We start from the raw sequence: 16,538 nt of genomic DNA, 5'->3' as shown, positions 1-16,538 counted from the left end.
AGGCCCGTATTTCAGTTTGTGAGATCTACAAAGTCGTACGTTTCTGTTCATAAACTTGTAAAATTAAGTTGAATATCTCAAGAAATGACCTTTATCTATCTTTGTCATGTTATCGTAGATGCCCAAGGTCAGTTTTTACTTAATTGGGTAGGCAATCTGATTAGGAAAATTACCGAGGTCCTTTGCACTTTTAAACTTTTAGAAAAGACGGAGTATAATATAGTTAAATGTTGCATTGCCCAGGATTCTAAGGAATAAAATAGTAGAATAACGAAATATTCCATCAAAAATGGAATAGAGGCAACACGCAAAGAGGTAAAAAAAATAAAATCAAACTGTGTAACTATTCAAACGCAATCTTCAGTTAACAGCTAGAAGATCAGATTGTGAATCTAGAAATGCAGTCAGAATAATTTGTTATTTTACGGGGTGCCTGAGAAACGAAAAGCTGAAAATTGGAGTTGCTTGTCAAAATTCTTCGCAGAGATGCGTTGAAAATTGATGACGCTAACACTTCTGTGATTGAGAAGGCCCGTCGTTTGGGTAAAAGAACGGCGAGTAAAGCCCGCCCTATCCTGACTACGTTCCATTACCGTCATTAATGTGAGCACGTGCGCACGGTGTCGTTTGATCTGGCAGACGATCTTAAAGCAGCAGGCAGAGGCGTAGGAGTTCAGCTACCACAGTCGTTCCGTGAGGCGCGGCGTCCATTACACCCCGTTATGGAGCAAGCTATCAAAGACGACAAATCAGGCAGATTTGTAGGGAAAATTATTTGCAGATAATGTCGAGCTTAAACCAAAATCCCCTTAGAGGTGTCACGAAGAGTCATCTATAAACATTGTGTCATGGAACATAAATGGGTTAAAAAGAAAATCAACCAAATGTCAACTTCAGTATTGTATACATGTACTCTTCTGTTAAAGATAATATTTGATGTTTACATGTTTACGGTGAATTTATATTCTACCATGCTACCCTTGTACTTTGTATATTTGCTAGAAACAATGTAAATTGTTTAATGCAATAAACTATTCGTATTCGTATTCGAAATATGTTGAAACAATACATCTTTTATAGAACTAAAATTTCAGCTCGTGACTTTCAATGCGTGTTAAATCAGCTACTTATATAAATCAGTTGGCTAAACAAATGTTTCTTAACTGAAAAAGAACATAAACAAACTTACTGTTTCTTAGAAGATATACAAAAACTGTGATATAACACCCTCCGAACTAAATCCTTATAAATGTATACTTTAAAAAGACTTTTCTTAACAATTGGAAAAGAACAAATCGACGACTTTAGAAACAGTCTACAATCATCTCGATGTTTTCCAGCTGTGCACTCGATTTTTATTCTGTATAGAAGGCATGTCCTTATTACCGACAAATATATTTACAGTTGCGTAATTAATTGGACATTTGGTATAACATATTATCCACAACATTTAGCACGTAATGTTGGTCCTTCTTTCATTTGTTTGAGGTAATTGCTAGTATAATTATGTTTCATTTCAATACAATACAACTACTGTTTAAACAGACAGGAAAACGTAGATATTATTGCATGTTTCGTTTTAGAAAGCTCGGGTAAATTGCACAAAGTTATCTGTGCAGAAAGCTATTCACAAAACCTGTTTCCACTAGGTTCAAACATAAGAAAAGTCCTAACGTGAGGTGGTGCTCGACAATAGCTAAGGATAAAACTAGATCTTATATGTTTCAAGTGAGGATGAGATTTCAATTTTGTATGCGTATCCGAACGTGTAGAAAATAATTGTCATATTACTGGCATTTATTTCAAACGACCTTCTTTCATGTGCAGAACTGAAAAACCAAAAAAAGGAGATTAAATCGCAACAAATATACAAACATGTATCAATATACCAACAAGACATTAGCTAAAACGGCTCCATACAAAATGGGTTTAGCTGCTTCAGTTACCGTTTTTGTATGGTTATCATGAAAAAACATATCATATGTATGTTTGAAAACAAATAAATGAACGATCATCCAATAATTTATATTAGCCCTATAACAACACTAATTTAACAGGTGTATTGTCGTTTAGCTACTGTTAACATTTTTGTGTTGTAAATATTCACTGTAACGGTTTGCCTAGCTTGAAGTCACATTAGGTAATGAGTGAGCACTTGTGGTACCGTATATTATACGCTAAGATATATTATTGAACTTGAAAATTGTTGAAGATATCGATATTAGAAGTAAACAAACTGTTTCGATTGAATTGGTAGACTATTCGCAAAGTGAATATACGTCATTTTAATTACACAGATATATTTAGTAACATTAAATATCTCTTACAAAGTTAGTGTTCTGGATATATAACTCATTTTCGTACGTTATAAAGCTTTCAATTAACCGTGTAGTGTGTTGAAGATCAAAGCTATGTTTCGGTATTTTCTGAAAGAATTTTTGAGAAGCCCATGGAGAGAACCTGGTCCAAGTGAATGGAATGAAAGTGTAAGACGGTTAAGTATTTTATACCAAACGCGAAGACCGTTCCTCAAATTTCAAGTTTGCTTGAAATTCAGCAAATTTTTAATGCTATAAACTGTAAACTCGCTGTTGTTCCATCATTTTTGTCTATAATTATTTTTATTGATTCTTCATTATCGTAAACTCCCGTTATACGTTAACATATATAGCTGATTTGTTGTTACATGTCCATAATATTGTACATAACAAACCGCTCATGCATCCTTCTAGAGTACATGACTACCCAAGATTCCATTCTGGATACTCACATTCATCTGTGTAGAAGCAGTGATCATATGTAAGTCAGACTAATTGATTCTACTCTTTAAACATAACCATTTTAAAATACATTTTGTTATTAAAGTGAAAATACAATGTTGAAAGTGATAATTTTTCTCTACATTTTTGAAAACAACTATAATTATATTATACGAAATATTTTGATGTTGCTTTTATAGTTTAGGTTTAAACCCACATAAATGATAGACAAACATCAATGTGTCTTATGTATGTCTTTTGAGCAAATCCTGTCTCATGTACGTCAAAAATGTATGTCAAGGAGTTATACTTATATGACTTTAGCCGTGTGCTCCTTCGTTTTACACAATTTAAATTCAGCTGCTGATAGTGAATATAATTTGTATTCCTTTCATTAAATACGTTTAAATTCACTTTGAAAGATTGAACAAAATACAATGAAGTTAAAGCGCAACAGTTTGTCTGACAGATCGTTGTAAATATGAGCAAAATATTTATTTAATACAAATGTATATGATCATTTTTGTCACAGAGAGAAGCACTTAATGACCAAAATAAGAATTTTCTTTATCCCACCTGACCGGAACAAAATATGTACAGAATTATTTTAAGAAAAAAAAAAGAATTGATAACTAAGATTAACTCTTAAATCATATCACAAATTTGACTGCTCGGATTTTACTTAAGATGTATAGGCATTTATTAGTGTTACGATTTCTCTCGATGGTTTAACACAAATATATTTATCGCCATTTGACTTAAAAAGTTTACAATGCTTAAACCATCTTTGGTGCAACAAGAAGGTTTAAGTATTTCTAATTTCTAACTAAAAATGTACAACTGACTGCAGTAAAACTTGTCACTGCAAAATGCGTTATTTAAGTGGACAAGCTCTGTACTGTAGTATTCGAATACTGCTTTGATAACAATAGTATATTTGAACTTTTTTGTCATTATGTATTTTACAATTTCAATACTCCATATTCTAGTAGTCAGGCAATACTGGTTTAAATATTTGAATGTGTCATTAAAAAGTCTTAGATAACGTTTGGATTGCGGATTCATTATTGAATCAAATGGTGTCTGAAAAACTTAATCTGAAGAAAGATTTTCTTATAATTGTCGTATATAAACTCCGAGATATAGATAATTATATGCTTACATTTCAAGCTGGGCGCAGCTGGGTCCTGTTGTGGAACATAGTTTTCTTAGTTTTCACATGTAAAGTATAATATTAATTTATTTGGGAACTTTTAAAAATGGCGAACTTTAAAAAAGATACCGGGGAAACTAACTGTTCCTGTTTAGAGTTACAAATAAAGTAAAGTTATTAGTTTCTTATGCTACCTTGTAAATAGTTTTTACCTTTTTTTCATTCCTTTATTGATAAAAAGGATGACACGTCTGAATAGCTAATACCCCAGTCACACATACGGCGCGGATAACTACGTCTAGCCACAGATAGAAGCGTAGCAATCCGTATCGGACCGTATCGATCCGTACCTGAGACGTACCTTAAAGTAGTAACCCGTATCAGTTCGTACCAATCCGTACAGCTCAGGTACGGACCGATACAGATTACTACGTTTCTGTCCGTAGCTAGACGTAGCTCTCCGCGCCGTATGTGTGACTGGGGTATAAACGAAAGTAATTTTGCTAAGTTGTCTTTAATATGCATTTGCTTGAATGAATATCGTCCAAAAGTAGTCTTTGTCTATGTATGTACAATGAAATGAGGTTTATTTGAAAAACATTCTAAATATCGAAAATTAAAACTTAATAACCAGTGAGCCCGGTCTTGTAATCAGCAAATATAATGTTTCTTGAAACGCATTATTTAATAAACTTAAACCTTGTTGGTAAGTAATGACCGTAATAGTATAATATAAATTTGAAGTATTATCTATTATGATATATACTGAAAATCTATAGAAATATTAGGTTTGTCTGATACGATATATATTTACGATTAAAGATTATGAAATAGTCCCGTTCCACTTGTACATCACCAAGTATAATCTCGTGAACTGGTTGCTTATAACCGTTCAGTTTCAGGCATTTCGTGAATATGCACTGAACATGCTGATTTTCCGTTATCTTCAAAACGCATGAATTTGAACTCCAAGCATATTAGCTATGAGCTATGGTAATCAAACCTTACATTGATATGTAAGAAGCACTACGAAGCACTAAAACACTTACACTGGCACTAAGAAAACTCATCACCTTTGCCAGAACAGAAAAGATACATTGAGGTAATTTCTAGTTTTCATCATTTACTTACAGCCTTTTGTCCTTTACTTCAGGAATTCTTATATATCCCACACAGCAACTTGAATACCATCTTCCCGACGTTTTCATGAGAAGATCTGGCTTTCCCTCCTAGTTTGTTACAATTGTTGCTGCTTCAATGCAAATAACTACGTCCCAAATATCGCTCACTGTTTTTGTCGAGTTTTGTCAGCTACAATGTATTCCCTTACACATTCAATAAGGAAAAAACCGTAAGAGCACACTTTGTCCTTACTTGTTAGGAACAATGGATCACATTGCCTTGCTCACCATTGATGCCTTTAAGACAAATACTCTTTAAGACGTGTCACTGAACAAATGACAGAATTGTTAGCTGTAAGTGTTACATTTATACTTGCTTTGAAAATATCCGCTTTCGAATTTTAAAACTTTAACATGCAAAATTGATTAACGCTTTGATTTTCGGCAATATTTATGTCACTGATCTTAAGATCTTTTACCTTATCACAAACATCACAAACAACCCCGCCCCCACTATTTTGGCTATTTTAAGTGCCATAACTCTATAATAAGCACTAAGATACTCAAGAAGAATGCCAAGTGTACAAGGTCACATTATGATAGATACTCAAGCAGGGTTTCATGAACTTACCTTGAATAGTTCTTTAGCTAGCCACATAATAAGGTGAAAATTGCTATTTTTCACTATATCAGGGAATCTCTTTAAAAAAGGGGGTAGAGCCAACCAGAAAATAAGAGTTGTGCAAGTGTATATCATGATAAAAACTTATGCAAGTTTTCAACCATTTATATTAAATACTTTTTGAGATAGTTGCGTTACAAGGTGAAAATGTGCATTTTTGACTATTTCAGGGGCCATAATTCTGAAAAAGGTGGCGGAGAATAGAGGGTGCGCAAGTTCATATCATGAAAAGACCAAGGTTTCATCAATTTCTATCAAATGCTTGTCGAGCTAGGCGCGTCACGAACTTCAGACGGACGGACGGACGCCCGCACTGACGGACGGACGGACAAGACCATTTCTATATGCCCCCATCACTCACTGGATGGGTGTGGCACAAAAGGGTATATTTAACATTTTGTTTCATGTAATGGTAATCATGCGTGAATATTTGAGGACGTATGTTTAAACCGGTCATTTTGTTTGCAGATGTATGACGAATTACTAAATGAAATAGGACATATTAGAATCAACGAGAAAGGACGAAAAGGTGGAATACTATTGTGCGGACCGAATCAAACAGGGAAGTCATCACTCGTAAACACAGTATTCACTATATGCAATGGTCGGCCAGCAAACGTTTCAACAGCGATGTTTTCGCAGAAAAGTGTCACTTCCAATGTAATTGTATTCCGGTCATATCGATACTTAATTAAAAATCGAAGTACAGTCCAGCAGTATAACGCTCACATATGTATATTATTAAATAAATACTAATATTTCATTTACATTTCATACCTTTCATGTATTAGATAACTAAAAGTAATGTTTACAAAACGGCCTTTGCTTGGTATATTCTGAAAGGTAACCGTGTTTTGCACTATTTTGCATTTTTTAAACAATTTTTACCGTGCCGTTTTTTATCAATTTTGTATAACTTATGGCATCTCCTCAAGCTCAAGTAGAGACATATTTCAAAGTGATAGCCACTATCCAAAACGTTTGCAGAGAACTCATTTTACCATTAATTTTAATAAAAGAAATATCAAACTATTGGTAAACAATTATAAAACACAAAATAAAAATGTCATTATCATTTTTTCTATTGTGCCTCAAGTAAACGGATTTAATGAGACAGAATTCATACTTCAACATTGAAAAAATAAGGTCGAATGCTGTGTTTCTGTTTTGAACTTTGCTCACTCAATTTAAAAATAACCTTAGGGCAGACGTGAAACCTTTCTTCCACAATATATAATCTAAGAGTGAAAGCAAAATAGAGAACTTTCACCGTAACTCAATATTTTTAAAGATGTGTAACCCTGCCCCTTCTGTTTAAGTAGTATATTCACTTTGAACACCAAAGTGATCACTTATAAGATTATTTTTTTTTCATTTTTGTACAAGAAATCAATAATAAGTCTTGAAAGAAGTAAAAACTTACTAGAAAAAAAGGAAAATAAGGGAAAATTTGGTCCCAGTAGGGCTTGAACCTACGTCCCCCTAAGAATTGCAGTAAAAGTAGGTTTATGGTAGGAATTGAATACTCTTCAAAAAGGAGGTTCTTTATTAGTGATCTAATACCTTAAATGGTATACGCAAGATGGCGGCCAAGTGGTTACGGTCGCTGACAACCAATTACTTGCCCCTCACTAAGTTCGGTTCGAGCCTCACTTGGTGTGTTGAATTCTTCACGTGAGGAAGCCATCCAGCTGGCTTGTGGAAGGTCGGTGGTTCTACCCAGGTGCCCGCTCGTGATGAAATAATGCACGGAGGGGCACATGGGGTCTTCCTTCATCATCAAACCTGAAAGGTCGCCATATGACCTGTAATTGTGTCGGTGCGACGTTAAATAAAACAGATCCACTGGTAAAGTCTCAACTCTAGTCCTTTATAATTTACGTATAAACATTGAATGCCTGCTTTACATAAGTATTTTCTATGTTCATTACATTTAACAAACATTACGTTTATCATTTCATTATTTTGAAATTAATATGGTCTATTTATTGATAAACAAATGCCAAGCATTTGAAGCGACAGAAGAACAAATATAACAAACATATTAATGGCAGGCAAAATCAATACTTATGATTTCTTTTGATCATTTAAGAACGTATTCGTTATTTCGTTATGCTCAAATGTAAATTTGTGGTAATTTCTTAAAATATTATTTTATTATATTTTCAATAGTATTTACGCCTGGCCGCTCACGGGAGCTTGAACAACTTTATAATAACAGACACTAAGGGCCTTTTGGAACCAAAAGGTAGTGGCCTGAATGTGGATGATGTACTTTTCAGCTTACGGGGGAATATCAAAAATGGCTATAAGGTATAATTGTACATATATTTTTAAAAAATATGTCTGTTTCTATTTTTTTACACAAAACGTAATCGAAACAGATGTCATAATATGAAACTCAAAAGAATATGTTCAATCTTTTATAAAATACTATTTTACCGTAGCTACTGTATGATCTAAAAATCTCTATCACACACATTCTTTGTCTGTTAACGTTATTGCCATGTTTGCATCAATATAATTCCTTAGGTACAGTCGCACATGATACACAGCTAGAGTATCGAAACAAAAACAACATAAAGGTCATATTTGGTATTTGACAACTGGTTTTACTTTCTTATTGCTCTACTAGTTAGACTAATATAGAAGAGACTTAATTTTTTCATGTATTGAACGGATTATTTTTGTTCCATTTTTCCTCAATATATCTTTCCCTGCCCTTTCACAAACCTACTTCCGCATATATTCAGTCTTGTTCGCTGACCTAATTTTATCTCTGGAAGTTTTCGAAGCTGTATGCAAGTTTCTATGCAACGCATTATAGATTTCAGGCAATAGATATCAAATTAGCAATTGTATAATAATAGTGGTCATAATAGTTATGCAATGTCTCTGACCTGCACGTAATACTACGCTGGTGGAAAGTATGATACTGAATCAAATCAAAATTAAAATATCGGATAGTATTTTAGTTTTACAATGGTCAAAACGTGATTATCTCTATTTTTATTTCGCCGATTATCCATTTTGTTTTAACAATGATATTGTATTTTAGTTTGAAGATCACCCAATAGAACGTGAAAACAAGGACTTCTTCAACGCATCCCCAAAGAAAGAGGACGAATCACATTGTCTAGTTTTTATCGTTGGTGTCGATATGCTTGAAACATTTTCTATGAAGTACTTAAACAAAATAAAAGAGATTGTGTGTGATATGCAGGAAAGCGGTAACTATTTTTGTAGTGGATGATTTCGTTTCTTTTGTAAGGCTAACATTAGAAACACGTGATCTCATGATTTACTTGTCTATGTTTTGATGGCGATATGTCGCTCGTTTAGTCTAACGCTTTATTTGAAACATTTAAATTGTAAACACATAGTCTTAATTGGAAATAAATATGATTAACAACAATTCAACAACAGTATGTATCTACTGCACTCGAAACAAGTCATGTTTTGATATACTTGGCTTACTGTTATCTTCATAATGCGTTCTTGTTAGTGGTTTGATAGAAATCTACACTTATCAGATTATGTACATAATAATAATCAAGTTATTTTACTATCTTAATTTCGTCGTTGACGGTATACATACACACAGTTTTGATCATTTGCAGGGTACCCAATGGTCCTTATTTTGACGAAAATGGACAAACATTACCCATACCTTCAAACAGATATTACATACATGTTCAAAAGTAGCATTGTGCATGAAGCAGTTCTCAAGGCGTCAAAGATATTTGGAATTCAGGAAAGAGACATTCATCCAGTCGTTAACTTTACACAAGAAATCCGTTTGAATAAAATAAAAAGCATTCCAGTGTTACTTGCTCTCAGACAAATTTTGCATTATGCCGAAGACAGGATTCACGCAAGTAACTAATGGAAATCTTCCGACAAGGAGAAGAAAGTTGACATGTGTGCCAAAATCATGAATACGTAACACATATGGCTGAAATTCATGATTCCTTGTGCATAAGTGTCTGTAAAAAAGTGTGTACATAACATTTGACTAGTATATAGGCCCGTGTATATCATATTTGTTCAATTAGTTTTAAAGATATTTATTTTCTAAAGAAAAACTTCCTATACGATCTCGAACCATCAGTTTGACTGAATAAATGTAACATAAAGATCGAGGATCATTTTAACGTTCTAATAAGTGTAGTCACATTGATACATAAGTAATGGTTAATGAATAAAAAAAATGATCTGTCGATTGTTAATGAATTGCATAAGTAATGGAAGTAATGATGAGAGTAAATATAAATGATCCTCGATATCTTTTAAGTTGCGAAAAATCATACTTTGATAAAATATTAAATTTGTGCAAAGGTATTAATCCAAAGGTATATATATGTCGAATGATCGTACGGTTTGTACTCTGCAAATTAATATTTTGATAGACTCAATGTAGACTGTCATATTTCAAGCAAATATATTCGCCAATCGGAAAATTTAATATCTGGACAAAGTTAATGGACAAATGTAACATTATAGACGCATTAATTTGTATCACTAACATAATGTTAAGCCTTTAAAGTTTGTTTTGATATGATGTATTTGTTTGTTTGTTTTCATATATTTGTTTTTTTTGTAAAATCGATATCATCAAGCTGTTTCTTTATACTTTTCATTTTTATTTTGTAAAATCGCCGTCGTAAAACAACTGCAATAATCATTGTAGATCACAAAATACTCTGGCCAATGTCAAGCCTGTAAGTTTAACGAATACAGAATGTTATTCCTTATCAGTTATGATAAAAGAAATTTGTTTTCATCTGACACGGGGTTTAAGTTTTTTTATGTTAACGTTACGTACCTACCAAATGTTGTAGATGTTTGAAAAACAATTACCATATAACTGGAATGAAACAGATTATATATAAATTGCAGTTACTAAATTATTACTTGAAAGGTAATTGAGATTAGAATAAGATATTATATACAGTGAGATAATACCTCCTATCATATCTGATTGGTATATCCTACATATAAATCGGCTGTAACCACCCACGCTATAAAGAGTGGATAGTCTACAAATGGGAGGGTGTTGTAATGTTAGTGTCTTCATGTTAAAACTGTTCATCCCCAATTTAATAAGCTAAATATACGTTTCCTAGTTTTTGCACCTTCCATTATTAAGTGACAGCTGTTTCAACAGCCTTATATGACTCGACCTTAATAGTTCAATGTTGGAGTTAGAACTCTGTCTCGTTAAATCCTCTTACCTGAAGGTCTCTAGAAATATACTGACAGTTTTATGTTGTGTTTTATAATTGTTTACATATAATACCGGCTTAAGCGGAACTATATCACAGTAAACTTAAATGTTTGAGATGTTCCCAAAGAACCAGGGTTTTCCTTAACACTTTTTCAAAGCAAGTCAAGTTCTCTACTTTTATAACTACTGCATGATCTTGAAATAACCCAAAAATATACATTTCCCATTACACTACACCTCATTACCAGTAAAGCAAATTCTAGACACTACTTATCATGAGGTACTAAGATTTTTAAAAAGGGTATATTAGAAATACAGGCGCGTAGCTACCTTTACGCAAATACGCAGCTGCATAATGAAAATATGGCAAGCATACACAATTCAATTTGCTAAATTATTTCGTTTCAATCAGTGGTCTATCTCATGCAAAGGAAATTGCTTCATACTCATTAATTGCTTACTTCATATTCTGTTTTTAAAAAGTAGAGCTAATTCAGTTTATATAGCGAACTCATCGGGACATGCATAAACATATCACGCATTCCTTACCAGTAGGAATTATTTGTATGGCAAACTAATAAATTGATTTAACATCCATTGAAATTCACCAATTGTCTTTGAAGTTTTATTACAATTTATCTATAGTTTTGTTCTTTTTATTTTTTATTTTATTTTATTTCTTTATCCTACTACTTGATTACTTATTTTGTAATAATCCTGTACATGTAAAATATTGCAGTCATACGCCGTCTATGTTAACGGTTTAAACAGACAAACTTTGAATTTAAAAATAAAATTATAACACAATGTCAAAGAAAATGAAACAAATGTTGGCTTTCAAGCCTAAAAGGTATTTTGAATAGGATATTTTAATGATATTACAGACATAATTTTCATACATAATAATTATTTTAATTTTAGTTATTATCAGACGTCAAATAATCTCTGCTATATCTTATTATTGCACTTAAATGTATACAATTATCAATTAGTCCATGGTCACATTGTTATAGAAAATAAAATCCTATCGAAATCAAGTAATTATAGTACGCTATTGTCCCACAAGTCGTACAGTATAACAGTAACATCCAGTTCACAGTGAGATAAATATCTTCTTTCTTTTATAACTGGTGATCACATATTTTAATGCCCCATTAGGTAACTAAATTATATGTATTTAATTTCAGTGTATTTAATTTCAGAAGACCTAACACTACATTCCTAAAAATTATCAGATCAAAATTTCAGTGTAATGCTTGGTTTTAGATTTCGTTTGCATATATCAACTATCAAGCTAGGATTTTAATATTTGTTTTATGAATCAATATGATAGTTCAATGTCTTCACAATGCTAATGTTAAGCCTTGTATAAAACTTCTGAAAAGGGCTTTTTGGTTCCTTATAGCTTAATATATGTTACTCAAATGTGTATTTTAATAATGGGACATGGAAATATGTTCCTTACAAACCATGTCTGTTTACCTAGATCAAAGAAGGGCTAAATATGATATTTTGGGTGAAGTTAGCCCATGAACTTTAGATATGTTTAGAAGTATGTTTTAATTTTTCAAAGTAATAAAAAAACGTTTATAATGTAAATTATAAGTTATTATAATAAGTTAACACTTTTCGAAAAAAAAAAAAAAAAAAAAAAAAAAAAACTGAACAGAGAAAAGTTAAACTTTTAGCACATATCTCTATTTCATTTCTTTTCACTTGAGCACCTATGGTAACTTATGTCACAAACATAGCCTATTGTCTGTTTTTTAACATCTATTGTTATACTGTATTGACAAATGTATGTAGAAATTTGACCGTTTAATAGGTAGGGTTATATTTATATTGAACACATGCAGTTTTGTAGCTGTCCTCAAAATGTTTGGCATGCACTGGCGTAGTTTGCCTTTTCAGTTGTAGAGGAGGTTCGATAGGGAAGGTCTATGCCACTGAGGGTCCAAGGCTGACTAGGGTCAAGCATTTAATGTGATATTCGGGCACGTTCTAAATGCGTTATTTGCTTCTTTCTAGGTCCCTACGGCATGTTATGCACATTTAGCCTGTAATTTATAATACCTAGCCAACATATTTATGTGCTTTCTGTTACTGTGATTAACAAAATAGGAACAAAAAGCTTCATAAAGATACTTGTAGTAATAAAATACCGACTGGTCCAATATATCAATGGCACAGAACTTCACTAGCTAGTGTATGTAGATCTTCCTAGGGTGCCAGTGTTAGATTTTGAAAGTCGTTATAAGAATTTCTATCGGCTTCGGAATAAGTTTCAGACTTGTAGATGAATTTGCGTTAATTCTGAAGGTGTAGGTGGTAGTTATTGGGGCCAAGTGTTAGTTCTGGGGTGGGGTGGGGTGGGGGGGAAGGGTTAGTGTTAGGTCTGGAGGCACTAGGGTCAGTTCAGGTGTCTGGACTGTTAGAGTTTAGGATGCTGAATCCAGTCGGTTTTGGTTCGAATTAAACAAAATGCTGTTTTTATTATGCATTCTAGGTGCGCTATAATTGTGTCCTACAAAGGGGAAATAGGCATTTGCATCACAGTGGCACTATCGCCATAGACGTCCGTCTATATCTGCTTTCAATGTCAACTATTTATTTACATAGTGTTGTCTATGCTTGAAATATGTACAAACATTTAATAAAGCTGCTGTAGATATGAAAGGTTTAAGAAGCAAAGGCAAGAAAGTTCAAAATGTTTTGTGAAAATTTCATTTGCTGACATCCTGTATCTTTTTTCTTTTTTAATCTTTCACCTGTGATCGAGTACCAATTGTGCAGCATACTTATAAAATGTGCAGCATACTTATAAAATGATTATTTACAAAGGATTGCTTATGAAATATTTTGTTGCGTAACTTGTGGAAAAGATGTTTAAAACGGAAACTTGAATAATATTCATATTTCATTACACATGAGAAGGTAAAATGTTTACGAAGTCGCCTTTTTTTCTTTTGTTTACAAACTTGTAAAATTTAGTCGCTATTTCAAGAAATGATATTTAACTATCTTTATCATGTTATCTTAGAAGTTCAGAACTAGGTCAGGTTTTTGGATTGGCAATCTGAATGGGAAAATGTCCAAGGTCCTTTGCATTTTTAAACTATAAGAAAATCAGTTTGCTACACAGAAATGTTTATTAAGTAAAAAAGAACATGATCAATGTAACTGTTTCTTAGAAGATATACAAAAACTGTTATATATCAGCCCCGAATTAAATCCTGATGAATGTATACTATCAAAAGATTTGTCTTAACAATTGAAATAGACACAAATTTTCGACTTTGGAAAAACACTATAATTATCTCAATGTTTTCCATCTGTGCACTCGATTTTTTCCCTGTCATTTCCTCATTGACGGCAAACAAATTAACAGTTGTGTAATAAAATGGTCATTGGTATTGTAACTTTATCGACAAAGTTTAGCACGAAATGTTGGTCCTTCGTTCATTTATTTCAGATAATTGCTAATCTAATTACGTTTTATTTCAATAAAACCTATATTTAAACAGACAGGAAAAATTAAATATTCTTGAATGTTTCTATTAAAAAATCTTGAGTTAATTTAACACAACCTTATTGAGACAAAGTTTGAACTTACATTACCTGTGCAGAAAGCTGTTTCGCGAAACCTGTTTCAACTGGGGTAAAACAAAAGAAAAGTCCAAGCGTTAGGTGGTGTTCAACAATAACTAAGAATAACACTAGGTACGGCGATCTCATTTGTTTCTAGAGAGGTTGCAGTTTCATACTTGTATGCGTATCCGAAAGTGTAGAAAATAATCGTCATATTACTGATATTTATCTGCATCGACCTTTTTCCATGTGCAGAACTGAAAAGACCCATAAGAAAATTAAGTACAAATTGTGCATTATACTTATCAAATGACTATTTACAAAGGCTTGCTTATGAAATATTTTGTTGCGTAACTTCTGGAAAAGATGTTTAAAACGGAAACTTGATTAATATTCATGATCTTTAAATAAATGATTAACAACTATTAAAGGTCTTTCTAGCAAATCATGCCCTATAAATGGCAAAACTTCATTTCAAGGAGTTATTCTTCTATGACTTTAGCTGTGTTCTTCTTCGTTTCAATCAAGTTAATTTCAGCTGCTGTTTCTGAATAGAACTTGTATTCATTTCATCAAATACTTTTGAATTCGCTATGACAGATTGAAAAAAAAAAAATGCAAGGAAGTTAAAGCGCAACGGCTTGTCTGACAGCTCGTAGTAAACATGTTTGTAATATTCATCTAATATATGATCTTTTTTTTTCACACAGATAAGCACTTTATTGACCAAAAATAAGAACTTCCTTTATCTCAGCTAACCGGAAGGTAAATATTTACAGAACTTTCTTGAGTAAAACCTCATTACTGAGAATTATTCTTAAATTCTATATAGCTATCACAAATTCGATTGCTGGGATTTTACCTAAGATGTATACGCAGTTCTTAAAGTGTTACGATGTATACCGAATGTGTGACAAATATGTCTTTATTGGTATTTAAAACATGAAATTCTATCGGTGCGATTAGTTTATTTAACGACTTGCTAGAGATTTCGCGCAACTGTCTGAAATTATTTGTGATCGTGTGACATTCTGTGGAAAATTTGAATTAGTTTTAGTTGAAACAAGAGTGAAAGTCAGAAGAATAAATCCAGTTTTAAAGAAAACGATACAGATAAGTAGTAAGGAGACCTTATGGCTTGTGACAAGGAGGATACTTTTTGAGAATGTATAGACTAATATTCTGAACGTTGCTCAGAAGAGTAGTTTCATTGACAGAAATATACAGTGATATTTAGACATTTATAAGTTCATATTTTCCCGAACTCAATGGCTAAGTCACGCAGAGGAATACGGCATGATTGCAAAGAGATGTATAAAGTAACCGCATATATGATTTTGAGCCGATCGAGTTTGTGACCGACTGGAACAGGTGGGAAGAATGTTTTTCTCTATTTCGCTGATCGAATAATTAAATAGTGACGGAGAGGATGTGGGTAAGTGTAGATCAGCTAGATAATCTGGAAAGAGAAAATACCAGACTCAAAAAGTTACAAGGGAAAAAGAGCTTAGCCAAAAGCTTAAGAAAAATAGAGCAGAAGTCAAAAAAGTAAACATTAACCTTCTATCATGCCTTTCGAACAAACTGTTGACTTAATTGTTAAAATAATGTTCGATTGTGTGCTTTCAGGATTTGTAAGTATTCGTTTGAAAGCTTGTCTTTGTATTTACTATTCATTCTGGTTTATGACAATATAATATTATCAAATAAATAAATATGTACATAAATGATTTAGTAAATAACAGGTACTCAGATTCTTAGTTATGCGTTTGGTCCTAACGGAGAAACCTTTCTTTTATAGTATTAATATTTGTGTCATGACATATAATTGTGAAAAAATTTATTATATGATTTTTCCTTTCCCTTTGGTCAATTGATAAACCAACTATTTTAAAATAAACATTCTTGATTTATACCATTCACTTTGACACTCTTTATGTCAATATGACAACAATTAAATAAACACTTTGTATTTGCATATAATACCTGTATTTCATGTGCAAGTGTT

The 16,538-nt window shown here is 32.5% G+C and overlaps 1 protein-coding gene across 1 annotated transcript; it reads left to right on the top strand.

Annotated features, from left to right (window-relative positions):
• The first annotated feature begins 2,328 nt into the window (after positions 1 to 2,328).
• Positions 2,329 to 12,554, top strand: LOC128551113 (interferon-induced protein 44-like). Its single transcript, XM_053531538.1, has 5 exons — positions 2,329 to 2,486; positions 6,184 to 6,375; positions 7,888 to 8,028; positions 8,774 to 8,945; positions 9,336 to 12,554. Exons 1-5 carry the CDS (start codon positions 2,412 to 2,414, stop codon positions 9,599 to 9,601), a joined length of 846 nt encoding a protein of 281 aa, XP_053387513.1. The 5' UTR covers positions 2,329 to 2,411; the 3' UTR covers positions 9,602 to 12,554.
• The last annotated feature ends 3,984 nt before the right edge of the window (positions 12,555 to 16,538 follow it).

This window comes from Mercenaria mercenaria, chromosome 19 (assembly GCF_021730395.1).
Source record: "Mercenaria mercenaria strain notata chromosome 19, MADL_Memer_1, whole genome shotgun sequence".
Lineage (NCBI taxonomy): Eukaryota > Metazoa > Mollusca > Bivalvia > Venerida > Veneridae > Mercenaria > Mercenaria mercenaria.
This window is presented reverse-complemented; position numbering and strand designations above follow the sequence as displayed.